Raw genomic sequence first — 27,579 nt, 5'->3', positions numbered from 1 at the left:
TGAATTAGGTTATTGTCTGAAAGTTATCTGAAACGTTGATTTGGACTTGAACATAAGGTTCAGATCTTTTTAGGTGGCAGTGTCCGACTTATTGGTGCTGAGGTGCCGTTTGTCCGAGTTCCTTATGAGGAGGTGGGGGATGGTACCTGCAAGAGACTCTGATGTTTAAGTTAGTAAGGGCTTTAGGCAGGTTTTTAAAAGATTAGAACGTGAATATACTTGAGGGGTGTCAGTATATTTATAGTAGAGATAATAACCACCTTTTTTGGAGTAGTTCCATCTTTATTGATGGATAACAATTCTCTTTATCTTAAGAGTATGTTAAGATCTCCCTTCTAGATATAGTGGAGAGATTTGCGGGGGCAAATACTTGTTTGGGCAAGTAGGGCTGGACCTCTTTGTCGGTGTCCGACCTCTTTGAAGAGGTCGGGCATGGGATAGAGGCCACATTTTAAGGTTGGACCTTTTATCCTTATTGGGTCTGGCCTTATATTTTGGGTCAGGACATGAACAGTGCTCCTGCTTAAGTTCGAGCTTTTAGAGAGGTCGGACCCAAACATCTTGGCCTTTACATCAGACACCCAACGTGTTTTTAAAATTTTAAACATTACCTCCTTAAATGGGGAGCGAACATTGTGCGGCAATTTTCCTTGGGTTTCACGCATACTTTGATGAGGATAGTAACGGCTGCCCTTGTCCCCTTTTATAAGGCACTCAGCCTTCTCTTTTCTTCTTTTCTACATTTTCATAATTGTTTCCTTTCTACTCTCTTTGTGAAACAATGTTCACTTTCTCCTTCAATTTCTTGCTTCTCTAGTGCCTTCAGTTTCGAGTTTTTTCCTCATGTTCTTTCTGAAGGTTTGTCTTTGGAGAGGAATGTCCGCATTTTTGCTGATTGACGCGCCCGCCTTTGTTTCGCATTTTCATCAAGGTTGGTTATTTATCTGTTTCGAATATTTGTTTGTGTTTCTGAGTATTTCTTGTCTATGTGTGAAGACTATGAAAAAAAATTATTTCTTGCGAGGATATGATTCTTCTTTCTTTTTTTTCTCTTTCGAAAAAAATGCTAAGACTAAAACTGCTATCTTTTTATTGTTTTGCAAAAAGGAAAATGTTTGCTTTGAACTATGTTATTTTTTACTGTCATCGTGGGTGTTATTGTCCCTAGATGGTGTCGTTGTTATGCGACAATGTTGCATGGAAGGGACACCATTTGATTGTTTCAGATAAAATGTGAAGAGAATGGATTTCGTTGATTTTGTTGACTTTGCTCGACTTACTTTAGACGAGGTTCGACTTCTTTTAGTAATAATTTTTTACTTTGCATCTGTAGGTATAGCCTTTATGACTCGCTCTGTCCTTTTGAGTATGTCGACCAAAGTCCCTCCCAGTCTTTGAGTTTGGGTAGATACTACTGTCCTTTCTTGTGTCCCTGTAACCGATAGAGAGTATTGTCAGGAGTTCCAGAGGCATCATAGTATATGCAAGAACAAAGAAGACGAGAGAAACTATGAATTAGTGGCGCCCGATCCAGAAAAGAAGGTGTGTTTCTCCCCCTTAGAGGACTCTGAGCGACCTTTCTTTTATGTCTACGACTGTTTCTTTACTCGGCTAGATATCCGATTTTCTTTTACTGATTTTGAAATTAATGTACTGTGGTCTTGCAACCTCGCCCCTTCTCAATTGCACCCTAATTCTTGGGCTTTCCTGAAAATATACCAGCTCCTACGTTGGGAGATAGATGTCCAACTTTCTATGAATGTATTCTTTTATCTTTTTGTTGCGACCAAACCCTATAGTTCCACAAATAAGTCGGGTTGGATATCCTTTCGAGCTGTTCAAGGTTGGAAGGTTTTTGCCATTTTTTATGATTCTTTTCACGACTTTAAGAATCACTTTTTCAAAGTCTGGAATATTGAGGGAGTCCGTCCTTTATTTTTAGGTGAAAACCACGAGCCTCATTTACCCCTGTACTGGTAGGATACACCAGTTGCCCTTAAGCCCGATATAAGTGATTTAGATGAACTTGAGAAGAGTGTAGTGGATTTCTTTTTGGACGCTTGGGACCAGCTCCTTACTTGGATACGAAAAGATTTTTAAGAGATCCTAACCTTCTTAAGTCCGAGATGGGTAGCTCTCTTTCTCTTTGCTTTTCTGAATTCGGTTAACTTTATTGCTGTCTTTACTCAACTTTTTTCATTGTTTCTGTAGAGAGTATGGCTCCGAAATCTGCTCATATGAGAACACTAAGAAATGCAAAAAAAGGTGTGGTAGCTCAGAACCTCTAGTTGCAAAAAGAACTCGGATCCTCCTCTGCCCGATCTTCTCCGAAGAAGTCAGAGTTGGACCCCTCAAATTCAAAGATAATCATCCCAACCCCTGCTTTCCGGCTTATACCCCTTGACCCCTTTTCTCAGTCTCCCTCTTCTCTGCAGCTCTCATTCTGCTTTCCATTGTCGCTCAGCCTCGTGTTTGAGTTGTTCCAGTCGATCTCCCTGACCATGAACTAGGTCCAGGATCTCGGTTGTATGAGGGGGCTCTTCATCTTCAAGATAGTGGATTTGGAATGGATCCTCCTTGGGTGGGGATTTCTAGACGTCCCTTCCCCGTGAGGCCCTTGAGTAGGTGGTGGTGGTGGAGGAAACACAATGACTTGACCTTCCGGCTGGGCCTCAGGTTTGGATTCCGATGCAATATGACCATCTTCATACTGGTGGTCATCCATTATCGAAAAGTGAGTCCCAGGTCCCTTGCAACGGCACCAATGTTTCGAGGGTTACCTGAAATGTTGATTTGGGTCTGAACGTGAGGTCCAGATCCTTTTAAGTGGCAGCGTCCGACTTGTTTGGTGCTGAGGTGCCGCATGTCCGAGTTCCTCTTGAGGAGATGAGGGATAGTACCTGCAAGAGACTCCGATACTTAAGTTAACAAAGGTTTTAAGCAGGATTTTAGTAGATTAGAACGTGAATATACCTAAGGGGTGTCAGTGTATTTATAGTAGAGCTAATAACCACCTTTGTTAGAGTAGTTCCATCTTTATTGATGGATGACCATTCTCTTTATCTTAGGAGTCTGTTAAGATCTCCCTTCTAGATGTAGTGAAGAGATTTGCGGGGGCAGTTACTTGTTTGGGCAAGTAGGGCTGGACTCCTCTGTCGGTGTCCGACTTCTTTAAAGAGGTTGGACATGGGATAGAGACCGCCTTTTAAGATTGGATCTTTTATCCTTATTGGACCTGACTTTATGTTTTTTGTCAGAATATGAACATTATTTATTTTTATCATAAAAGTACCTGTTAATATTATAATAATATTTTTTTTTAATTTTTTGATGTATTCAACATATTAGAAATAGATTAATAAATTATAGCTTAAATGACATAATTTTTCCATATTCACTTAAGAGGTTGTGGATTTGAGTCTCCCTATCTTTAGTAAAAAAAAAAAAAAAACATATTAAAAATAGTGTAAAAGAGTTATTTTTTAGTAAAAATATTCATTTTCTTTTATAGTAATGGTAAAATATGTTCTTATAACACATATTAGGAGACCTTGAGTTCATCGTTATAAATTGAAAGTAATAAAATTGAATAATGTTATATGAATAATATTTGTATTCATCGCTCTTGGTATTAAAGTAATTAACAAAAAATGAAACAAAATAAAAAGCTTATCTTTTATATTATAAAAATAATATGAAATGTATACAGCAAAAATTATGCAAACATTATTTTTTTTAAAAATGTACATTTCTCTTTTAATATATAAATATCATTTAAGTTGTATGAGTTTTTTTGTTTTAAAGTCGGGATTTTATATGGTATATTTTTTATTTTTTATAGCAGAATTTGCTAGTATGTAGGACTATTTATAATAACTTATTTTTGGTCTGAGACTCTGAAATAAACTTCGGCCCATTACCAAGACCCAAAACATCAGCCCATTAGGTAATAAATAGTTCATGGGCTTACATAATTATATTTCCATTTTACTAAAAGAAAACGAAGAAAAGTAGAGTCTATTACTAAACCAAAAAATAATAATAATAATAATAATAATAACTAATTATGACAAGTAATCTAAACCACATTCTAGCACATAGATAAAACAGTTTAACGTCTACTCTTGTCTAGTTCGAGATCAAATAGTAGAAAAAAAAAAGTACATTAATTATAACAAGAAAACTAAATGAATGGACATTATGTTTGTCAAAAAGTTACAGCATTATGCTTACAAATAGAAAATGAAAACTCCTGAAAATATGTACTCTAAAAGACAAGAGAGAAAATGAATAGTTGTACAAAACAAATATCATTTTCATTATTGAATTCTTCTAATGTCTATTGAAGGCAGCAAAGCTAGCAAACTACAATATAATTGACCAACAACAAAAGCTTCTCATAGGTAACGCCAAAAATGGATAGTTAGGCTACGCTATAACATGACCTACAATATAAGAAGGGCCATTTTCAGCTTCATGGATTATTCTTCGCTCATGTTCAGGTTGTACTAGAAAAAGAAAATGTTTACTCAACACGCTAGCTTACATTTCTAGTGATGATGATGAAAAATTGCCATAATGAGAGTCATGTTTAAATATCTTTGATTTTCACTGAGAGTTCACATTAATTTGGTGACGTTTTTTTCACATTATGTAAAACAAAGAGAATATATTGACTTTTGGATCCACGAAAAACGCAAAGCTTTTAATTTGTAACTTCCAACTTTTGGTGAAAACTCAGGTGAAGTCGACTTCACGTGAAGTTGATATCTCAAAGCCGTTAGATGAAAATTTAGTCAAATCAGTCAAATTATCTAACGACTCTCAAATATCAACTTTACGTAAAATCGACTGCACATGAGTTTCTACCTACCTTCAACTTTTTATTACTATGTATATATAGATCATAAATTCCAATTTCTATAAATTCTTCTATCTTATACATAAAAATTCATCATGAGTGATTGAATGTATTAAACCTATATAGCATGCATTTATAGTAGGAACCTAGAATAATGAAATACAGCAGTTATATATGTTTGGTTACAACATGGATTAACTAATTAAAATCTTCATCACGTAAAGTTGCAGCAAATTCAGCTCATTTACAGATTATTAATTACATAGTTTCTTCTGCTACTTGTAAAGAGTATACATTTTCATTATTAAAGATACACGAGATGATAGTATAATATACTTATCAAGTTCTGTTCCAGTTAATTTAGGAACAAATGAAACTAGGAATTGAATTTATACATTACTGAAACAGTAATTTACTTACATATTATTATTACAATATTACATGCATATTCACGATGTTGTTTACACAAGACCTATTATATTACTCAGTTTTCTCTCTTTCATTTCCCCATTAATTATCTTATGCCCACCACCCAACAAATTAGGAACATTCAAGCAGTCAAATCATTCATAACAATGTGATGACTATAAAGTGTAACCTAGTTCATAATCTTGGAACATCCCTTCTGGCAGAAGAACTGGAGTGGATGACATTGACTCCCAAGAATTTGAGGATGCTGATTTGGTATCAGCAGAAGAATCATTGGACCACCAAATCAAGTTACTATTACTGTCCTTTGAATTACCATTGTTATTATTATTACTATTCATCTCTCTCAAACAGTCAAACTCATCATCAGCCATCTGTTGAATCTGATCCTCCTCCTCTTCTTCCTCCTCCTGTGGAATGTAACACATTCTTCTGTTGCTATTGAGATTCAAAATCTCATCAAGCTCACTTTGGATAGCACAAACCTGCTGAATTCCCTCAACACCATCTCCTCTTGGTGCAATAATGGCATCACTTGATGAGTGCAATAATGGATTACTGTTATTGAAGAGAACTGATGAACAGCCATTACTATTAAGCGGATTCTCCAAAAGATCAACCTTTGAATTCTTGGTATCCTTTTCCCCTTCTTCTTGATTCAGCACATGATTATGAGGAGAAGGCAAAGCATTATTATTAGTATTCTGCATCAAAGGGTTATTATTGGAGTTGGAGCCATGACTGTTAAGATTATGAGATTGGTGCTGCTGCTGCAGATTCTGGTGAATCATCTTTTCTTGAAAAGGATGCAACTTTGGCCAGAGGGCAGGGTTGGTGTAGAAAGAGAAAGGGTTTTGGAGGCTTTGAAGCTGCATATGAAGTTGAAGCCTCTCAAGAGCTGAAGTGCTTAGGGCATTACTATTGTTATTGGAACATGATGTGTCATCTTGCATCCCAATATTGGAGTCCTTGGAGCTGTTGAAGCTGGATTGTTTGCGCCTTCCGAGCAGTTTCTTCTTCAATCTAGTGTTCCAGTAGTTCTTGATGTCGTTATCTGTCCTTCCAGGTAGCTGTGCCGCAATAATGGACCACCTACACAGATCAACTTAGTAGGGATTCACAGTTCCAAGGAATAATAAACAAACAAAGGAAGAACATGTGTTGGGATTTCAAGAGATTCTGGTGACAAAGAAATAGGACAAAGAGTTATTGTTCAAATACTATACACCACAATGCAAGCAGTAGAATCAAATTAAATCAAGCAAATAATAAGATTATTATCCAAGTTCATGATATGATCATCACTTAATTCTGACTTACCTGCTTCCAATGCTAATGTAAAGGCTGCAGATGATGTTGTCTTCTTCTTCAGTAAATCCACCATGCTTGATGTTAGGTCTTAAATAGTTTAACCATCTAAGCCTGCAACTCTTTCCACATCTCTTCAGCCCTGCAATTAAATTAATTAACTTTCCATTAATCCATGACTATATATTAATTGATTATACTAAAATAATATATATAAATACCAATTTTCTGAGGAAGAGCAATCCAATTGCCTCCAGTTCCATTCTTTTCTATGTAGGCTTTGAGAGCAGCATCTTCTTCAGGGGACCAAGGTCCTTTCTTCACGTTGGCCTTGTCACAGCATGGTGCTCTTCCCATCTTTGTTGCTTGAAGGAAGAAGAAGAAGCAAGAGAATTTGAGATGGAATTAAGGGTTTTGTTGTTGGGGAAACTAGGAAGAAGGAAGAGGAAGATTTATAGGCAGAAAGAAAGAGATGATGTGAAGGGTTAAAAGGACAAAAACTCTTACACCTCATCAACACTCTATTCAACTCAATATTAATTTTTCTTCTTCATTTCTAGGGTTTCATATATTCATCTATCTCTTTCTCTTTCATCCTTTTTGGTTTAGTTCGATCATCCTTGCTTAATTATGCATGCAACTCGACAAATACGTAGCATAAATTATAGTTTCTTCTTCTTTTTGATATATTACTAAAAAAATGTGACTGCTTTTTCAATTGTTCCATTTGTTTATTACTTGAACACGGTGCTACAGCATTTGATCAAAAGAAGTCTCTATCCTCTTAGTTTGTCGGCATTATCCTCGAAAATGTTCCATTCTCTATATATTAATGTACATAATTACTGCTCTCTTATCCTATTGGTAATTCATTATATTGTTAATTACATGGGAATTCTCATGGTAAATGTAGCAGCAGTGAAACTTCTAGGAAGGACATAGTAAACCAATTACATACTTTGATCCAGTCAATTACATGGATTTGGAATTATTCAGCGGACCCTTATTATTATTTTCAAAAACTAGCTCAATGAACAAGTTCAGTTGTTAAGAAATTATAGAAAATATCATGATAATAATATCCTGAAAAAATGACCATGTTGTTATTAGAAAAAATTTATAAAAAAAAAATACAAAAAAAGCTTCTTGATTATGTCAATAGATTTATAACAAAACACAAATATTAAAATAAAAATACTATTTGCGTACTAAAAATAATCGTTATGTATTTGTGTATAAATATATATAGTTTAACATATTTTTAATATATATTTTGTATTTTTATGTATATTCAGCTAATTTAGTGACCGATTTTAATATACACAAAATGGTAAAAATTCAAATACAGTTATCTTCGCGTGAAGTTGATAATTGAGAGTCGTTTAATAATTTAATAGATTTAACTAAATTATCATTTAACGCCTCTTAATTATTAACATTACAGAAAAACAACTTGAGGTAAATTTTCACCTTTAAAAATATAAAATTTTTATTTTCCAAATAATACTGTGGCACATGCATTTAGGGGAAGAATGACGCACTTGTATGTGTTAGCAAACCAAAGGATGTGCATGTGATCTTGCAGAACAACATATCCTAGCCTCTTGCTGTTGAACCTTGTTGGAACATTTTTTTTTTGTATAAATTATAAACCGGTCGCCTTGAATAATATATCAGATATTAATTGTGTGACACATGACTATTAAATTGAATGTATTGTGATAAATTGGTCCAAGATGTGGATGTACGAAAGTACATTTTTTCTCTTGAAATGGAACACATGTGACAGCGAGTAAGGTCTTCTGAATATCCAAGCTATACATAAGTAGTAATATATTTTCCATATTTAAGGCCTGAGTAGAATATATAATAAGAATTGAAATTGAAGTCTTTGTTAGAAACCATCCAATATCTGTTGACGAGATTGTGATGAAAGCTACAAAAACCAATAATCAAATATGCATTGAAAATGTCTCTCTTGTGTCCTTGGTTGCTTTCACCACAAAATCATAACCAACTGATTCTTATTTGAAATCATACCAATGAAAACTTGTATCTTGTTCGTCGTGAGTAGGTATTACCCGTACCAAAGTAAATTTCATTGTCTTTGACTCCTCTATTTCTTCTCAACTGGCCTATCAAAACCGAAGCTTCACCATGAAACCTTGACATGACATTAATTATGATACGGTGGAAACTTATCTCACCTGAAGTTAATAACTGAAAGTCGTTAAATAATTTGACTAATTTGACTAAATTTTCATCTAACGACTCTCAATTATCAACTTCACGTGAAGTTGACTGCAAGTGAGTTTATCTTATGATATAGATAAAAGATACCAAATTGTTCTTTTAACCATAACTAAATGGGGTTTTGGTAGTGTAGTAGTATTTTAAGGCTGTGTTTGGTAATTTAGACATATATAAATATAGAAATAAATTAAACAAAATGCTTTACATATCAAATTCAGAAAAGTACAAATTTTTTTAGAAATTTGTGTCATGAGGCACACTATCTTATACCTATCTTCAAACATGAAAAAAAAATAGTCACTGTATATAAAAATATATATCTTTTATTCTCTAAAAAAATTATTACACTATTTAAAACAAATGAGATTATTTTTTTATTATATATTTTATTATTTTACTACGACAGATTTAATTATTTTGATAATTTATTATTTAGTTAAAAAATATAAATTAATGCATTTGTATAAATATATGCATATATATAATAATTAATTAGTAACTAACTTTTAATTTATACAGAGTATTTTTGAAGATAAATATTTTTATTTAAAAAAATACTATATCATTTATACATAATTTTTAAAAAATAATCTAAATTTATCTTATTTAATATTTATTAATTCTAATAATAATTAATAAATATTAGATAAGATAAATTTTAATTATTTTTTATTTTTTTATTAAATTACGTGGTTGGGACTATACTTTTCTACCACCCTTATTTAATTTCAATTGAGATTTTTCACAAAGAGCTCTTTAGTTTGTTAAGCATTGGAGTAGGGATTGGTTGGTTGTGCAATAATGCAGCTACGAGATTATAAAAGAAGAAAAATGAAAAAAGTCAAACATTTGTTAAATTAATCGACTTGCCCTAATTCCATTTATTTCTTCTTTTTTGTGCTAGGAATTATTAGTAGTTGGGTTATATATTATGATCAATAATGAAGCAAGATTAAACTCCATATAGTTTATGTTTATTTATTTATTTATTTTTCTTATTTTGTTTTTGACAAGTTGTGTGTAGGACATGTTAAAGAGAATAGGAAACAGTTTCCGAACAAGAAAAGAAGTAAAAACCAAACAGAAAAGTGTTTGTAATTCCATAATTTTCAAATGAAGAGCACCACTCATCATTGACCTTGGTTTCCTAATTTAATATTATAGTGCATTTTTTTAATGAAGAAGCATGAAAATAAAGGCCCCGGAACCACAACCACATAGAAATAACAAGGGGAAACTATCAAATTTCAAAAAGCACTTAGCTCTCAAATTTATAAACATTAATATCTTTATCATATCAAAGACTCAGATCACTGGGGCGAGAAAAAAACAAGTTTCTGCTTGTCTTTCTCCTTAAGTAAGAATCTTCTCATTGACGATGTATTTTCTTTTTCTTCAATTAAATGTTTAATGGATTGGGAAAAAGAATAGTGCATTTCATCATCAAGAAGACCCACGATTAATTAGTGTAACTGCTGGGGGACACAGTTCTGATGAAATTTAAATTACACTACCATTAATTGTATTTAATTAAAAAAAACATCATTATATAATTAATTATTTTAAAAAGTTTAATTTTGATGAACTAAATCAGTGTAAAATATTTTATATAGGCATTTAATCATATTTATTATTTAAATGAACATTTATATTTTTAATATAGGATTAATACTCAAATTCGTCTTTAAAAGATCACGCGATCTTCATTTTCATCCCCGAATAATTTTTTTAATCAAATTAGTCCCTAAAAGATAAACTATAAGTCAAATTATTCTTTACGTTAGTTGGACAATGACGTGTCACGTTAAGTGCCACGTGGCATGATGATATGACACGCCATGTGGCAAGTCAGTGACACATGTCACTTGACATGTAAAAAAGTTTTTTATTAGTCAAAATAGTTCTTAAAAGTCCATATGTAAATCATTTTCATTCTTCAAATTTTAAAAATTAGTCAAACTAGTCCTTATATAATTTTTTTTATAATATTAAATTTATAATATTTTTTATACTACTAATTTTAATATTATTTTTTAAACCTTAATAAACAAAATTCTCTTTACATAAAATAATAAAAATAATTAAATTTTTATAAAATTATTTTGTCATTTATATTTTAAAATTTTACATTTTCAAATTGTATTTTTTATGTGATTTTTTTTATTTAAATGAGTTTATCAAATTATTGTTGATTATATATTTAAAAATTTAATATTTTAAATTTTACTAAGTAATATAGTAATTATTTTAAATTTTAAATTTTTTAATTTTTTTAAATTATAATTTTTATTATTATTTAATTTATATAGTAAAACTCAATAATTGAAAAACTGGTTTATGAAATCACTTCTTGAATTTTAATATTCTAATATAATTTTTTAAATATTTCATTTAAAATAAAAGGAATTTTTTTTTTAATATGAAGCATATCTATTTATATAATGTATTAGTGCGGAGTAGCCTGTATTATGCATAGGTATAATGTTTTCTATTTCATTTTATTTCATTTATTTGTGAAATTAAAAAAAAAATTATATAATTTATCTCAAACATATGAAACACAAAAATTTTTTATGATCTTTGCACGTATTACGCTTAAAAAGCAATTCGTTAATAATAATAATAATAATAATAATAATAATAATAATAATAATAATAATAATAATAATAATAATAATAATAATAATAAATAAGCAACAAATTTTTTTATATTTTGTAAAGTTTAGAATTGAAGCAAAAGTTGTGAATTTTCTTGAATTTTGACTCTAAATATCACTACCATTACATCCTATATATAAGTAATACCGTAATGAAAAAATAAACAGATTTAGTAAAAAAAAATAGTAGTATAATTTTGTTTAGGTTAACATAAATAAATTTTGATTTTGAGCATATAACTTTGTTTAGGTTAATAAATACATACATTTCAATTTTGAGTATATATATATTTTTCAGCAAAATGCAATAATGTAAGAAAAATATTTTAGAATAGAAAAGAATAAGAGATATTTTGAGAAGAATTAAAGGAGAGAGATAATTTTATTGAAAAAATTTTTAAGAAGAAAAGATACAATTATTAATGTTTTGTTTGTCAATTACATTTCTATTAAAATTAGTAGTATCAAAAAATATTTCAAATTTAATATTATAAAGAAAAAATAAAAAAATTATATAAGGACTAGTTTGATTAATTTTTAAAATTTGAGAGATGAAAATGACTTACGTTTAGACTTTCAATGACTATTTTGACTAATAAAAAACTTTTTTACATGTCAAATGCCACATGTTATTGACCTGTCACATGGCATGTCACGTCATCATGCCACGTATCACTTAACGTGACACGTCATTATCCAACTGACAGAATAACTAATTTGACTTACAGTTTATTTTTCAGGGACTAATTTGATTAAAAAATCATTTTGGAACAAAAATAAAGATTGCGTGATCTTTAACATTAACCCTTTTAATATATAAAAGTAGTTATTTTTGCTAACATAACATTATATAATTAGATAAACATTATAAAATTAACTTATAATAAATTTATCCAAATTAATTTTTTTAAGAAAATGTCTTAAAATAAATATATTTTCCGTCCTACTAAAAATAAACACTTTAGCTTTTCTCTTAGTCTTTGATCTCATTTCTAATGTCTCTCTATGTCTATAATTATGTTCTAATGACAATTACTTCCAAACACTACTTTAAGGATAAATTCTTCGGAAAAATGCTTATGTTTTAATCATTATTAATTTATTATTCACTCATTCAATGTTCAACACCAATTATTTGATTTGGATAATCACGCATGCTTAGATTATAGCGAATTAGACTTGGGATGATGATTAGAATACAGATTTAAACTTTGTCAACGAGCTCATTTTTCTTCCGGTGTTAAATTGTGATATTTATATAGTGTACGTTCATCTTAGTCACATATTATCTTTAATTGCTTCTATTAGTTAGGTGTTGTTGCTTTAATGCTTTTGGTACACAATATTATACACTGTGTTTTTTTTTTAATGCTGAAAAATATAAAAACTTTATTATCGTGGTTTTTTTTTTAATGCTGAAAAATATAAAAACTTTGTTATCGTGACACCTGGAATTCCATTCTGTTTAAATTAGTATTTTAATTTTCAAAATTAAGATAAGCATGATCAAATTAAATAAAAAGTCGTTTAGAAACAAAAAATAGCCAGCAATTTCGCAGAAGGATCAGACACTCTTTGTATATGTCGTCACTAGGGTTGACAAAGATGCTGCTAGTAGACTTTGGAGTTTGGACGCCAATTTTATTTTGTGCTACAAATTAAAGGGTACACTATATATTAATAAGTATTAATACTTGTTTAAATACGTGTTACTCATACTAAATAAATTAATTAAATGGACTGTTATTTTCTGTTTGTCTCATGCACCTTTTGAAAATTAAAATAATACAAAGTAGAGACACTGTTAACAGATCCAGTTACGCTATTGAGCCACTCAAGTTGTTCTTTAACCTCATTTTCAAGTTAAACCCCCCTATACAGATGTCAATTCATGCCAAACCCTTAGATACTTGTTTCAATAATACTGGTAACAAACTCTAATCTGGTTTGTAATTCAATTTATTATGTACACAATTGTTGACTCTTAAAATCCTCAAAAGCTAGATGCATATTATATATAGGATTTAATTTTGATGTATTGTCCGTGTAAAATCGTTTTATATGTGTATACAATCACATAACACTATATTAATAAAAATAATTACCTTTTACATTGATCGTGTAAATGATCATTTAAGAGAATACTTGTAATTATACGACTGTATAAAACATTTTACACTGTCAGTACATCAAAATTAAATTCATTATATATATTGAGTTTATCTCCTTGGAGAAACCAACTTTTATAATTTGTTTTTAGCAAAATAATAACATCATAGTTTTCACCAAAAACAGTGCTATTCACTATACCATTGTTTCTAGAACAATATTGTTTCATAGAAATAATTCAGTTAGTACTACTATGGGAAATTGGCAACAGAAGCAGCTTCTTTCATATAGTTGGTGATTCACGATATAGATTAGAGATTATAGACATCTGTACAAAGTCAACCTACTTTGACTTTAGTACAAAAGTCTAAGCCGTGTGTTAGGTATGAGACATGAGACATAGAAGAAGGACATGGATTGTAGAGGGCCAAAGGGAGTAGATGATGATTGTGTCACTCAAATTGACCTTGTGGATTTTTCTTCAATTTCAGAGTTGGTGATGCCACACCATCTTATCTTACTTCATCTTTCATTATACAATCATTGGGAAACCATTAATATCTCCAAATTGAAACCATGGATATCTACTTTAATTTAGATATTTAGATAAGATAAAAGACAGACAACATTAGTTTTAATGCAGAAAACTTAATGGGGTTCCTAATATTATCTTGTTTTATACTAGATTACTAGAATACTAACAGCATCCCTCCAAAACATGGTGGTTCTGTTTTATTTGCTCCACTTTGGAAAAACACTGTTTTAATTGCTTAGTCACTATAGGTTATGGTTCCCCAACTCATTAAAATGTTAAATCAGTACCTCAACCATTAATTTGGACAAATCTTCATTGAATGAATAATCACACCTCAAAGGCACTTAACATTCATATTTGAGAAAAGTGGCAGGCAAAACACACATACTAATTAAGCAGAATGTTCTTATTGAGAGAACATATATCATCTTTGATATAATATAAAAAATAATGTCAAATATAATTTTGAAGACAAATTGAATTTTATTACATTTGCATAGAAATAAAGGAGACATGTTGTTTAAATTTATGTACACATCCCTCCAGAGAGAAGGCATGGTTCCTCTACAGGCGGTAGTAAAACCACAATTGCTACCACCAAAACCTGATCACTTTCAAAACTGCAAAAGCCCTGCACCCATTAATATCACTCATTAACAGAGGGAAGAAAAACAAATAATAGTAATGTTTTGGCAACTACATAGTCATAACTACTATTCACATTCCATCCTATCAATAATAAATCATTGATAAATGTCTATTAATAAAATCACTCACTGTGATATATTGATATTCCACATGTAGCTCTCTTCAGATCACCATGCCGCTTCTGAGAGAAAATCCATCATGCTATAGTGCAACTATATGCACTAATCTAAAATACCATTCAAGGCAACACTATAAAAGATCTTTTAGACTAAACCAAGGCATGATATTACAGTACAAGCTTGAATAAGATTGAATAACAGGGGAATTAAGATCTCCCCCACTCCCTCCCTTCTCTTCTCTTTTAAGTTAAGCATCGTGATTCTTGAACTGGAAGAAACATGCTTCACCTTATTTCCTCCTTTTACCAACCCTATGCTACATACAATGGGAGAAGGGTAACAACAGACTATTTGACATTCATTGCAGCAGCCATACTCCTCAGCTTCTTCGAAATTTCTGAAAAAGATGGCCTTTCTGCAGGATCAGAAGCCCAACAACTTTCCATTAGAGACTTCCACTCAGGATCACACCATGTCGGGATTTGAGGACGTAAAGTGTTGTTCACAATTCCTCCTACAAAACAAAAACAAGAAACTAGTGCATATATGTATAACAAAAGTCAACAGTGACTTCCTTAGCAAAATATAAGATAGCCAATACTCTTCCAACTTCCAAGCACATTGTTGACAAGAATATAGACCACAAAGAGCATATTATGTAGCAAAACAAATCGCTCTATGTATTTTGCTTCTTACTTGGTTCTCACCTATTATTGAAGCACAATGCATATCAGCATAGGGTTCATTCCCTGTGAGCAATTCCCACATGACTATCCCAAATGAATAAACATCAATCTACAGAACAAGCAACCAAGGTCAGAAAGAAAGATCATTAGAGATGGCGAAACAGTTATAAGAAATGTAAAAGCCAAACAGCTATGCCAAGAATACCTTCTCCGATACCATATTACTTTTCCCACTAAGAAGTTCAGGTGCCATCCATGGCAATGTTCCACGTACCCCTCCTGACACTAGTGTGTGCTGTTTAACCTTTGATAAACCTAAATCACCAATCTGAAAATTTATGAAAACATCATTTCAACTCTGCTATAAAGGTTTTCCATTAAAATATATTCGAACAGGAAAAAGAAGTTATTGCATTGCTTTAGGCATCTCAACTTGAAGTTTACACAGTTGTTGTCATAGAATTTTATCTTAATTGAAGTTTCCACAATGCTTAGTAGGACAAGGCTTAGTTATTGGTTGTTTTAAGGGGATACCTTGCAGACAGGACGTTGTGGATCTCTCATATTGACCAATAGATTCTCACATTTCAAATCAAAATGCACAATATTCTTTCCATGCAAATACTCCATCCCAAATGCAGCATCCATAGCTATGATGAGCCTCTTCCGACGATCTATCGTTCTGTCAATTGCCCACAATATAAAGCATAAGTTGATCAAAACTGTCAGACAGGTAGGGTGGTGCAGTCCTAGAAAGCACATCAAGGCCTGATGAATTAAATTACCTATCCTTCTTATGCAAGAACTGTTTCAAAGATCCATTAACCATGAATTCCGTCACAGTTGCTAAAGAACCATCAGGGCCATCACGAACAATGCCATAGAAAGAGACAACATTTGGATGATGCAATGAACTCAGCATCAATGCCTCTTTCCAGAAATCTGCAATCTGGGACAAAAATATAAAGATAAAAATGAAGTCACTAATTATTTTGATGTATTCAAAACTACTTGAGCGAGTTTAATAAAATCGCTATATTCCTAGGTCTAATAATTTATATACAAACTACTTGTGAGAATTTATAATTGCTCTAGTTTTCCTCCTTTCTAACCAGGCTAGCAAACAACATCTCAATCTCAGCTTACAGCCAATATTTCAGCCTTTTCATTTAGAAAAGCTTTTGAACAAGAAATTGAAAATTCATGACATACAGAGCAAAAGAAGAATAATAAAAAAAAAATCATTCCACAAATTTGAATCAATAGTCATTTGAAAGAAAGTATAAATAAATAAAATATCAAATCCGAATATTACCAATCTAGCCCTTTCGGACGGTCTTCCAGCAAAACAGCTGGCTTTTATTCTCTTAATAGCAACATCAGAACCTTTCCACTTCCCATGATAAACAGCCCCATAAGTTCCAGAACCTAGTTCACGGATTTCCTCCAAATCATCATTTTTTATTGTCTGAAAATTTAGTAGTCTACCATCAAAACCAAAACACGGGGGAAAGAAAAGCCATAAAAATATCTCAACCGGAAAAGAGAACAAAGTAACATGCAGAACAAAATGGATTTGACTAGATGACAAGAAAACCTGCAATCCCCTAGCGATTGCTTCTTCCTCAGCTTCAGTAGGCTCAATTTTAGAAGTATCTACGTGGTCAATTTCAGCATCCAATTCTAGATCACCATGAGCATTCTACAAGAAAGTAAGGACATACTGTAAGGCTTTAAACAAAGAAAAGATACTTTAAGGCAACATAATCACAAGCAAAATCTACACCCCACTCTAGAGGATATTTCGCCTCATTTTGAAAGAAGAAATCAAAATCACTTCATCCTCACCACTGGTTCAACTTCATTTGTTGTGTCTTCATTTGGAGGTGAATTCTGTATCTGAGAATCAGGATTCATGCAACCTGTAGTTTTCACCTCCTCAGCAACTTCTAATGCAGCCTTTTTGACAGAAGCCATCAACTCGGGCAAAAAGCTGAATTGATCGACCAAATCCTTAGAATCTTCTGGAACAGGTGGGTCCTTATTACTCAGTTTTTCAACATTTGCAACCTCTTCTGCAGGTTTTGCGTTTGAATTATTAGACTCAACAGGATTAGCAGCTCCGCTTACATTCTCAGAAGTTTTATTCTGCACTGCAAAAGATATCTTCTGCATGTGTGCAGCACATTTTTCAACTATATCCTCGGATTTCTCCTCTTTTCCTTCACGCAAACTTCGAGATAGCAAACTCATTGCCTCTGTCATATGAGTATCATTTCTTAAAACCTCTTGGTTCAGAACCATATTAAGAGGTGATTTTAGCAGCTGCACATGTTCTGTGTAGATACCAGAATTTTTGTCCTGTGGGGGATGAAGACTATCTACTGGAAGTGGGTGTTTCTGCGCTTGTGCAGAAGGGTGTTCTGGGATGTCTAACCCATCATGACCTGACAATTTCTGTGAGGGATCCACCCAAGCATTTTGACCATCTGATCCAATGAAAAATCCAGGACTGCCCTCCCCCCTGATTAATCCAGCATTTATAATGCCATTAGGTGGAGCAGTTGCCTCGTATGATGGTCCAATATGAACTGGAGTTGGAGTGTTCCTCCAGAAAGGATGCCCAGGCACATGTCCACGAGGCACAGCATAATGATTATCTGTTCCAAAGGAAGAAGATGGGTTGCTGTACTGCATACCGTGCTCTTCCAGAGAAGGAAGTTTCAGATGTGGTATAGCAGCTGCAGTTTGGTCAGGGAAAAGTTCAGCCCCTAATTCAGGTCCAGCTCGTTGATGAATATAATTAGAAGATAAGTTATGTCCATCAGACACACTACCATGCCCAATGGAGAAATTTGTAACAGGAACAGGAACAGGAACATCACCACCATAATGATCATTCACTCTTCCTGAGCCCGAGGCATGTCCTCTTGAATCCTCATTGGGATAGATTCCAGGATGAAACTTTGCATCCGCATTCACTGCAAAATTGTCCCTGTTTGATTGGCATTCCGCACATGGATGTGGTTGACCATATCTACTGTTCCCATCCATGACATGGGCACCATGAAGAATGTTGCCTGGAAAACCTGACTTCTCACCAGTAGGCATCCAAACTACATTTTCAGAATATTGCTGTTGATTGTCATAGATAGGATGTTGACTCACATGAATTCGAGCATACTCTTCCTGCACTCTATCAATGCTCTTATCCGGCATCTCAGGAAATTGTACACGGTACCTTGTACCAGTGGGAGAAGATGGATATTCCACCAACGATCTTGAGTCATGGAGAGCATGATGCCTAGGAGAGAAATAGGAAGGATTCCATGGAGCATCCATTTCATTATACCTCTGTCCCATAGATTGCTGCTGCTGTTGCTGCATTGCAAGCTGATGCAAATTATACTGAGACATAGATAGTTCCCCATTTCTGTGGCCAAGCATCCCACTCTCCACACTAAGTGGACTAAAGAACTGTTCAGGTACATGGATATCTTCCACAGGGCTCATCATACTGAACTCTGATTGTTGCAACTTCCTACCGAAATCATCGTTTAAACTATTCAATGCATCAACATACCTCCTCTCAGTGTCCTCCCCATCAATGAAGTGTGAGGAACCATCCTGCTCGAATTGCGAAAACAAGAAAATCCTAAGCCTAGTGAACCCATCTCCAGACCCCAACTTGTCGTACTCCTCCATCATGTTAACTACATCATCATCATTCACAACAGAGACAAGTGCATCAAGATCCTCATCAGGCTGCTGATACTTCAACACAGCAGCACCTTCATATAGTTCCCTCATCCTCCCCATCAACTCCTCATAGCTAACATCTCTTGGAACACTCACAATACGCGTCTCTCCACCAACATACCGCAGCTTCCCATCTTGTGGGCGGGGCATTATGCTCCCCAGGAAGCTGCACAGGAACTTCACACGCCGGCTATCATCGTTGAGGCTCGATGCCGGCGGTGATTGAGCCACAGTGGGCTATCCATGAAATTATAGTGTAACTGCTGTGTTGTGGTGGATGTGGATGATTGATTAGATTCTCAGACTCGCTCAGGAAACATTGAAACCCTTTATTACACATGAGAACAACTCACAATTCACATCATAGAACTCTTGCGTGTCACGATTCAGAATGAGGTTGAAGACTAGAAAAAAGGCATCAAATTCCCGAGAAGAATAGCAACGAGTCAAGAAGGTGGTAATTTATCAACAAAAATGGTAACTTTCATTGAAGGTAATCAAGACGAAACAATAATAAATAATAATAATAAAAAAAAAAGGAAAAAGAATCAGCAAAGGGTTCGTGCGCAGTGCAGATAGATCCAAATCTATAGGAGAAGTTATTAGCGATACCTGGAATGGCGAATTAGAGGGTTTTCGATATAGATAGATAATAGATAATAAAAATTGGAAATTTGGGAGTGGGAACGCGACCCAATTGGGTTAGATTTTTGAGCAGCGTTAGTTGGCTCTGAGCGCTCTCTTCCGGTCTTCCCCCTCTATCACACACTATTGCTTTCGGTTTTTCTTTTTGTGTGTATTTGGATCAGAGATTAAGGAATTGAAAAGAAGAGGAGGCAGAAGAAGAGGAAGAAGGAGGAGGAGGAGGCGATAGTGATGGTGATGGTGATGGTGATAGGGAAGGAGCGCCATAGGCAGAGGAAGAGGAGGGAGGAAGTGGGGGATGTGGTTGAAGGATGTTCCAAGATGCGATGCCTGCTTGCCATGTAGCGTGACACGTGGCACTCTCTCATAACGGTATTCCTTTTCGCATATTATTTATCTCTCTAGCATATGCTCTTTTTCCTCATTCTCCTACGTGAACGTCAACTCAACCCTGCACTCTCACTTCCACTTCCACTTCTCACTCTTCAGGAGGTGAGATTATGATAGTGGTAAAATATAGATTTGTGAGATTAGAATACGAGGTTACAAATAGATCTTGGTTTGAGTAAACAACATACTTTATATGTGTATTAAACTTTTTTTTTTAATTAAAAAGTTCAACACACTAGGTGAAGCAAATAGAATCTCAAAACCATAAGTACAACTGAACATAAAATTTCACTAACAACTGAAGAAAGTAAAACATTCCTAGTCATCTTTGGCATTGTCATCAACAACCAAATTCAAAATTTTTAAAAAATTCAAAAATTTTTTTTACAAAATATATGCAAGATCTTATGTTAATATAATTCAAATTATATCTTTTTCTTGCTTCACTGTCTTTTTTCCCTCTCCCACAAAGAAGTTAGTTATATTTCGGAGTCTGGTGTTTTCGTTTGCAACCCGGAATCATGTAAATCTATTAGTTAATGATGATGAATTGAGGGGTTATTTATTAATGACTGTTTAAATATTTGATCGTATAAATTAGTATGAGTTGAGATAAATAATTGAATGCTTAATTGCTTAGCGTGTCAGCATGATTTGTCCTGCCGAGAGAATAAGTCAAAACCACTTGGAATATTTCTCTTGTCTCTTAAACCAATTAAAGGCTCACAAGAACAAAAAAGGGCTGGATGGGTATCAGAACCTATTTGATATTGAAATATGCCTTCCAAGCCAGCAAGTGCAGATCTAATTAAATCAGAGACTACTTGCAAATGATGCTGCCAGCTGTCTAGTTACTTTGGACAAGGGACTTACTGAGCGAGCCTAGGGTTCTCATTTACCAAAACAGTGTTGTTGTTTTGAATATCGAAAAGCATATTAGTATTAGACACCAGTTAAACTAGTCTAATGACCTAATTTAACGACAAAATATACCATAAATTAGATGTTTAATTTTTTTTTCTTCTTTTTAAAGGGAAAGAATAAGATGCCCCATTAATCTGTACATAGACATTAAGATCCCCCTTACCTTTTCCAAAAAAAAAAAAAAAGTTTTCTTCAAACCGTGTCTAACCTATGCCACAAGAGAACCTTTAAAAGATACGTTCATGAACCTATTAACATACAAGACGTGATTTCTTTCACGAGGACAACAATCTCGACCGTATAAAGAGGCTGCTTCTGAAATAGCACCTAATCGAACAGAGTTTGGGTTGAAGCAGAGCAGCATGCAAACTGCGAAGCTATGCCAAGGCTTGAGCCATGATGGAACGATTAGAAAGCTGCTGTTCATAGAGGCCACGGAAGATCTTATACTTGGCATCATGGTACTTCTTAACCCTTGGATCATTTGATGGATGAATCACCTGCCAAAAGTTACAAGCATTTTAAATTTGAACTCATGGTATGTCATTATGCTAGTCTGAGCAGACATTTCAGTTCTTATACTTCAAATGTTGTTGATACAGCTTTAAGAACTACTTGGAATGTGCCATCCCTATATGTATATGAAATTGACCTTAATTTTCGATCTGATAATAGAAATTACTCTTTTTTTCCCTCTAAATGTTTCATGACAGAAAGAATGGCATCCCCACCTGACCCGGTGCATTCAGGGCTTTCATGGCATCACTAAGGCTATGATATTTCCTTGTAGCAACAGCTCCCAGAATAGCAGCACCCAATAGCACAGATTCACTTTCCCTTGGAAGAATTATAGGGTAACCTGGGAAAATGATAACCATCATTCATCATTTCAACCTCTTCTTATTTTAAAGAACTAAATATAAAATAATGCCTCAATGACAGTTCAATGACCATATATGTCATTACATACAATTAGAGTGCACATGAATTTCAGTCAATGTTTTATGGATGATTTATGGACAATAAAAATACAGATCATGGAACAATTTCAACTTTATTTTAGCAGGGAACTCCATAGGATCCAAATCCCTTAACTTGTGTTAATGACAAAATTTGAGATACTAGGAGTGACCTTAAACACCAAAATTAAAGAGGCTAACCAACCAAGGTTTAGTTTGGTTTGATTTAATTTGACAAATAAAATAGCGTATGGTTATTGTGTTAAATGGTTGAACCAAAGTATACCATGTAGACATGTTTAAAACGTAAAGTTAGATGAAAAGATTCACGTATATAGTGCATTTGCATAGAATTGAAGTTGCTTATTCATATCCTGTATTTCAACAGTTGGATTATTGCAATTTTCTGCTTCACACAGACAGAGACGTATCGAATATGTAGCAGAGAGAAAACAGTATATAGTGTGCAATTCTTATGCATACACTCCCGCAACCCTATTCCTCAATACATACCGATTATATCAGCATGTTCCTGAATGAATATAGGGTTCTTTGAAAGGCCACCGCATGCAAGTAGAGTGTTGATCTGCAAGCAAAGGCAGTACAATCATGAAATTAAAAGCCACCAACTCTGCATCAGCAACCATGAGTAAAGACTTGGCAACATAACAGGGCTATAGAAGAATAACTCATTAAACGAAAATCACTACTAGTGTGATTACACTATCATAATGCACAAAAAAATTAGCAAACAAAATATCTCCTTGCCTAGGCTTTTGAAGTTATAGAATCAAATCTTAGGCAGTTACTTAATCAAATCTCACAAGTACAAAAGAATATAGTTGTAATCATGACATATTGTCATGCCTGTTAAACTTCTTTTCTTCTGGATTTAGAGTCATCCTCAGCTTAAAGGATAAGGGATGCTAGCAACACAAACAAGGTGTGACTCAATGGATGCAGGTGTGAACATGGATGAATATTAAAACCTAGTCAACTCAAAATACAGATAATAACCTCAAATAGGTGTGATGGCATTGTGCATCCTTACTTTGTGGCCATGGGCATTGCAATGCTCTACAATGTGACGTGTGCCGTATGCAATGCCCTGCATAGTTGCCAGGTATAGAAGAGCCAACTGTTTCTCACTTGTGTCAAGTGTCATACCATGGACAACTCCCTTTGATTTTGGATCTGCAATGGGAGACCTGCACCATAATATATAGAAGCTATTATTTGGATGTCACTGTGGCAATTGGAATCTAACGGCAAAGATTATATTGGTCGCATACCTGTTTCCATGGAAGTCGGGTAGACGTGTAAATCTTCAGTCAAAGCAGCAACAAAGGATTTATTCTGCTCAATCATCAATGTCTCCAAGTGCTTGTTCAGAAGCTCAAACACAGAAATCTCTGAAACATTGTTTAAAGCATAAAACAATTAACCTCATTAAGGCATTATAAATGGTGCTGAATTCGACTAGTTGAGTAATTTATATATTTAGTATACTTTTAAGAGAGAAAAAGGGGGAAAGGGAAAGAGGGGGGCAGGGGGGGGAGGGGGGATCCTTACTTTGGGAAGCAGCTCTATTTGCAAGGAGTGGAGAAGCAGCATGGTTTTGAATTATATGATCCAATAATGCACCTGTAGCACTCTGTCCACCTTCAGTCAGCCAATATTCAGGTACCATTGCTGAATGTCCAGAAAAAAGGAAAAACAGGTGAAGACATAGATGCAAGAGAACCAATAATGGTTAAAAATGGGGGATACTGAAAATTAAACAGGGTATCCATCACATGATCCTGTCAAAGATAACCTTCAATTACATTAATCTCTTACGTTTTAAAGAAATATACGTTAGTGATTTAAATCAGAACAGAGTCACAAAAGGAATGTTAGCATGAGAAAAACAATCATCAGCTCATCTAAATGAATATCTTTCAGATGCGAGTTCCAATCAACACAGGTTTACCCATGAATTTTCAAACACAAACAAGCATGCAACGCAACTTAAAATTGTTACCTAAAAAAAAAAGGAAACTCCAATTGTCAAATGAGAGAAACAATAACTTTCAGATGTATAGATATTAACAACTGTTCTGCATGGTTGGGTAGCCAGCTCGTTAGTGACTCTTGATTATTACAACGCTATGATAAAGACTCGAGATTTAGTTCTTTAAGGGGACGTTTATAACGTTAATAAATATATTCCAAGGAATATTATGTCTAGGAATATTACACCCGAGTACTACAAATGGTTGGGAATTATTTTTAATCTTCCAGAATAAATTAGGATATGTTTGTTTTATTATACATATTCCTAGAAATAGATTCGTAATTTTCAAATAACCTCAATACTAATAAAGGAGGACTTCTTTGACAAGAAACATAATAATTAAGGGATATAATAATATTCTTAATTCTTATTCCCTTGACATGGGAATATCAAATATCCATCTTTTTGGATGGGAATAAAATGTCATATTTTAGGCAATAAATTATTCCTGGGAATAATTTATTCCTAGGTGTTAGAATTTAAAACTTCAAAGAAACATAATATATTTCCATGGACAATTCCTGGGAATAAACTGAAATTCCTGAAACAAATGCTTTATTTAAGAGAAAACAGCGTAGCATACCTGACCAAAATGGACCCCAGACCCCGGGAATGAATAATTTGCTTCGGGATATGGCCATATGGCATGTAGAAGTTCCACAAACTAACACCATCCGGTTGCAAATTGCTTCTTCATCATGTTCTGAGATATACAAGTTCTTTTAGATGCAAAATGCTACACTTATCCAAAAAATTTACAATCACAGGTATATAGGTTGGACAACAACCTCCAGCTTCTGTTGGAGGCACACTTTCTATTACCCACACCACCAGCATGAGCATCAATTAGTGATGTGCCAACAGGAATTCCTGGTAAGAGACCCAGTTCCTGAAAATTTCAACCCATCAGAAGTTTTAAAAAGCAGCTGAATTATTAGAGTCTATCACATCAAGCTGAATTAATAACCGCGGAAGAGGGAGTCTGTACAATATTTTCCCATTAAGCAAAGATATTTTTGTTTGATTAATGAACTGACCAAAGTAAAAGTTCAAAATTCAAAGTAATGTGAAAATACTTAAATGTTTAGTGAAAGATTTCTTGCCTTTGCTGCAGTAGGAGTAAGCCCAGAACCCAAAGGATGTCAGGGAAAGCAACACTTTTTCCTGTTATTATGATTCATTATCAAGTTGAGAAGTGGGATACAGAACAGAAAGAATGGAAAAAAGAGATTTTGACTGTCAGCCTACTCAAGCTTATTCCACAGTGTTCATTGAATCAAGCATGAAAAGACAAGAACTCTTCAAAAAAAATTACAACCTTCAAACTTAATAATAACAAAAAATATTGCACTATGTGTAAAAGAAAAAAATATATATCTTGCACTCAATCCTCGTAGATAGTCCTCACAGCTTATGAGATTTCAACATTGGGCAGGGCAATGTTTAGTTGGATGTGAATACTATCTTAGCATGATGTCCTTCAACAAGATCACCCAAACCAATTTCCTCCCAAAAGTCATCATCCCATCCACAAGCTTCCATATCCCGGGAGTCTTTATCATTGATATGCTGCATGTGAGCATGACCAAGATATGTCCATTTGCAAACTGTGGTGCACAAACTGCGAGTATCATCTCCAGTTGCCCTAATGAAGTACCAGAAATAAATCAAGGCTAAGCACCACTTGACTCCAACATAGAATGACATTGAACATCAAGAATAACAAAATAAATAAATAGATAAATACATAAGTAAGTACCTGTATGACAACCAATCACTCAAGTCCATCCACCTGAAAACCAAAGACCAGACTCTTGGCAAGTTTTCTTTAACCCATAGAAGCTGTAAAGTTTAGAATGCTTTGGAAAATGAGTTCATAAAAGAGAGCATGATTCTCAAAACTATAGATGATGTAACAATACATCATGTGAACCAACTGCATTGAGCAAAATGTAACCAGTTTAGTAGCTTGGATCGGTAAAGACTATGTAACATAATTTTTTCCGATAGACAAGGACCATTTAATTATACCCCATGTTCCAAGTTTCTTTTATTAAAGAATAATTTTTATATATTCTACAATTGTTAGTCAGGTTATTGATCTTAATCTAAAAATAAGACGACCGCCCCAGTTGCAGACATGGGTTTAACACATTCATGTTCATTTCCATCAAAGCCATTGCCATAAAGAGTATGAATTGCACGCACTAAAAAATTTTTTAACAAAGTGCATAATAAGAAAAAATGCTAAAACATAAGATATTTAGCATAGCATATATGTATGCTGACCATGACTAAATAATAGGATTAGTTCAGATGGTACCTTTGTGGCTGCATTTCCAGGTGAAACAGCTCCACCGAATACTGTATACAGGTGAGTAGAGGATTGATCTTTTTGCTTGTTCTACAGCTCTATGATCCCCGTCATCTATACATTTCTTCTTGAATCACCAGTCAAGAATCCTGACAGGTGCGCTATCGAGCTCCCACTGCCAATGGTATATAGTTTCTCAATCAGTTAAGTCACATATAACAAATTAATTATCATGTAAAGAGAATGTTACATACCAGAGACAGTAGTCAAATCCTAGACTTTCTTCTTTTGTAGGTGCACACTTTTCTTGAGAGCAAGCTGCTTTTCAGCTGACAGATTGCAAGCCATATATCTGTGGAGGATTGCTGTTTACAAAAAAGTGAATCACTATGTATAAAATACTACAAATAATGAAAAAAAAATTCAGGAACTAAAGTGAAAACTTCAAAACCATTCCCATCCCCATTCGTAAGATCAACAAATACATAACCAGGACTGTTTTTAAAATCCAAATATTGCATACTGGCTTCATCCATCAATGTATAATGATAATAATTAATAAATGAAACCTAGGTATTTTCCATTGAAAATTAAAAATAAATAAATAAATAAAAGATACCTCAACAAAAGCACCATCTTTCCATATCTGAATTGGGCTGCTAGAAGAACCAAGAAGCTTTCCTTTCTCATCACAGCCCTGCAAACTCATAAAAAAGGACTAAATCAAATTAGTACCAGTTTGACGCATCTTACAAGTCTACTACCATGAACAAAAAAGCTGAAAAGCTTCATTATCATTAACGACTATCTAAGCAATTTTCTGAAAGCAGAAATATCGAGGGGCGAGCACACACATATAAAACAGCGACTCCACCTCATCGAGCATCAAACACAATGTGATAATTGGATTCAGAACAAGAATGCAGA

The 27,579-nt window shown here is 33.8% G+C and overlaps 2 protein-coding genes and 1 pseudogene across 3 annotated transcripts; all 3 read right to left on the bottom strand.

Annotated features, from left to right (window-relative positions):
• Positions 1 to 5,261: 5,261 nt before the first annotated feature.
• LOC112698589 (uncharacterized) lies at positions 5,262 to 7,103 on the bottom strand. Its single transcript, XM_025751648.3, has 3 exons — positions 6,820 to 7,103; positions 6,611 to 6,740; positions 5,262 to 6,382 (listed from the first exon to the last, which is right to left on the bottom strand). Exons 1-3 carry the CDS (start codon positions 6,953 to 6,955, stop codon positions 5,446 to 5,448), a joined length of 1,203 nt encoding a protein of 400 aa, XP_025607433.1. The 5' UTR covers positions 6,956 to 7,103; the 3' UTR covers positions 5,262 to 5,445.
• A 7,440-nt stretch (positions 7,104 to 14,543) lies between these two features.
• On the bottom strand, positions 14,544 to 20,322 carry LOC112751065 (uncharacterized). Of its 2 annotated transcripts, none has more exons than XM_072200079.1 (10): positions 19,977 to 20,322; positions 17,454 to 19,768; positions 17,203 to 17,307; positions 16,921 to 17,073; positions 16,391 to 16,554; positions 16,140 to 16,287; positions 15,811 to 15,933; positions 15,627 to 15,714; positions 14,930 to 15,454; positions 14,544 to 14,783 (listed from the first exon to the last, which is right to left on the bottom strand). In XM_072200079.1, the coding sequence occupies exons 2-9, from the start codon at positions 19,512 to 19,514 to the stop codon at positions 15,267 to 15,269; spliced, it is 3,030 nt and encodes a 1,009-aa protein (XP_072056180.1). In that variant the 5' UTR covers positions 19,515 to 19,768; positions 19,977 to 20,322; the 3' UTR covers positions 14,544 to 14,783; positions 14,930 to 15,266. The 2 variants fall into 2 exon arrangements, with proteins under 2 accessions (XP_072056180.1, XP_029146634.2); XM_029290801.2 differs by having other exon boundaries at positions 14,930 to 15,433.
• Positions 20,323 to 21,398: 1,076 nt separating this feature from the next.
• Positions 21,399 to 27,450, bottom strand: LOC112698546 (uncharacterized; annotated as a pseudogene).
• Between the last annotated feature and the right edge of the window lie 129 nt (positions 27,451 to 27,579).

The sequence above is a fragment of the Arachis hypogaea genome, chromosome 1 (assembly GCF_003086295.3).
Source record: "Arachis hypogaea cultivar Tifrunner chromosome 1, arahy.Tifrunner.gnm2.J5K5, whole genome shotgun sequence".
Lineage (NCBI taxonomy): Eukaryota > Viridiplantae > Streptophyta > Magnoliopsida > Fabales > Fabaceae > Arachis > Arachis hypogaea.
This window is presented reverse-complemented; position numbering and strand designations above follow the sequence as displayed.

Bases quoted from the DNA above. Each gene is read 5' to 3' on its own strand.
- LOC112751065 (XM_072200079.1), bottom strand. From the start codon at position 19,514: ATGCCCCGCCCACAAGATGGGAAGCTGCGGTATGTTGGTGGAGAGACG. The intron at 17,074-17,202 runs GTTTTCTTGTCA...CTAAATTTTCAG, and splicing joins CAATCGCTAGGGGATTGCAG to ACAATAAAAAATGATGATTT. The intron at 15,934-16,139 runs GTATCCCCTTAA...ATAAATTTTCAG, and splicing joins CACAACGTCCTGTCTGCAAG to ATTGGTGATTTAGGTTTATC.
- LOC112698589 (XM_025751648.3), bottom strand. From the start codon at position 6,955: ATGGGAAGAGCACCATGCTGTGACAAGGCCAACGTGAAGAAAGGACCT. The intron at 6,741-6,819 runs GTATTTATATAT...ATTTAATTGCAG, and splicing joins TGCTCTTCCTCAGAAAATTG to GGCTGAAGAGATGTGGAAAG. The intron at 6,383-6,610 runs GTAAGTCAGAAT...TGATCTGTGTAG, and splicing joins TACATTAGCATTGGAAGCAG to GTGGTCCATTATTGCGGCAC.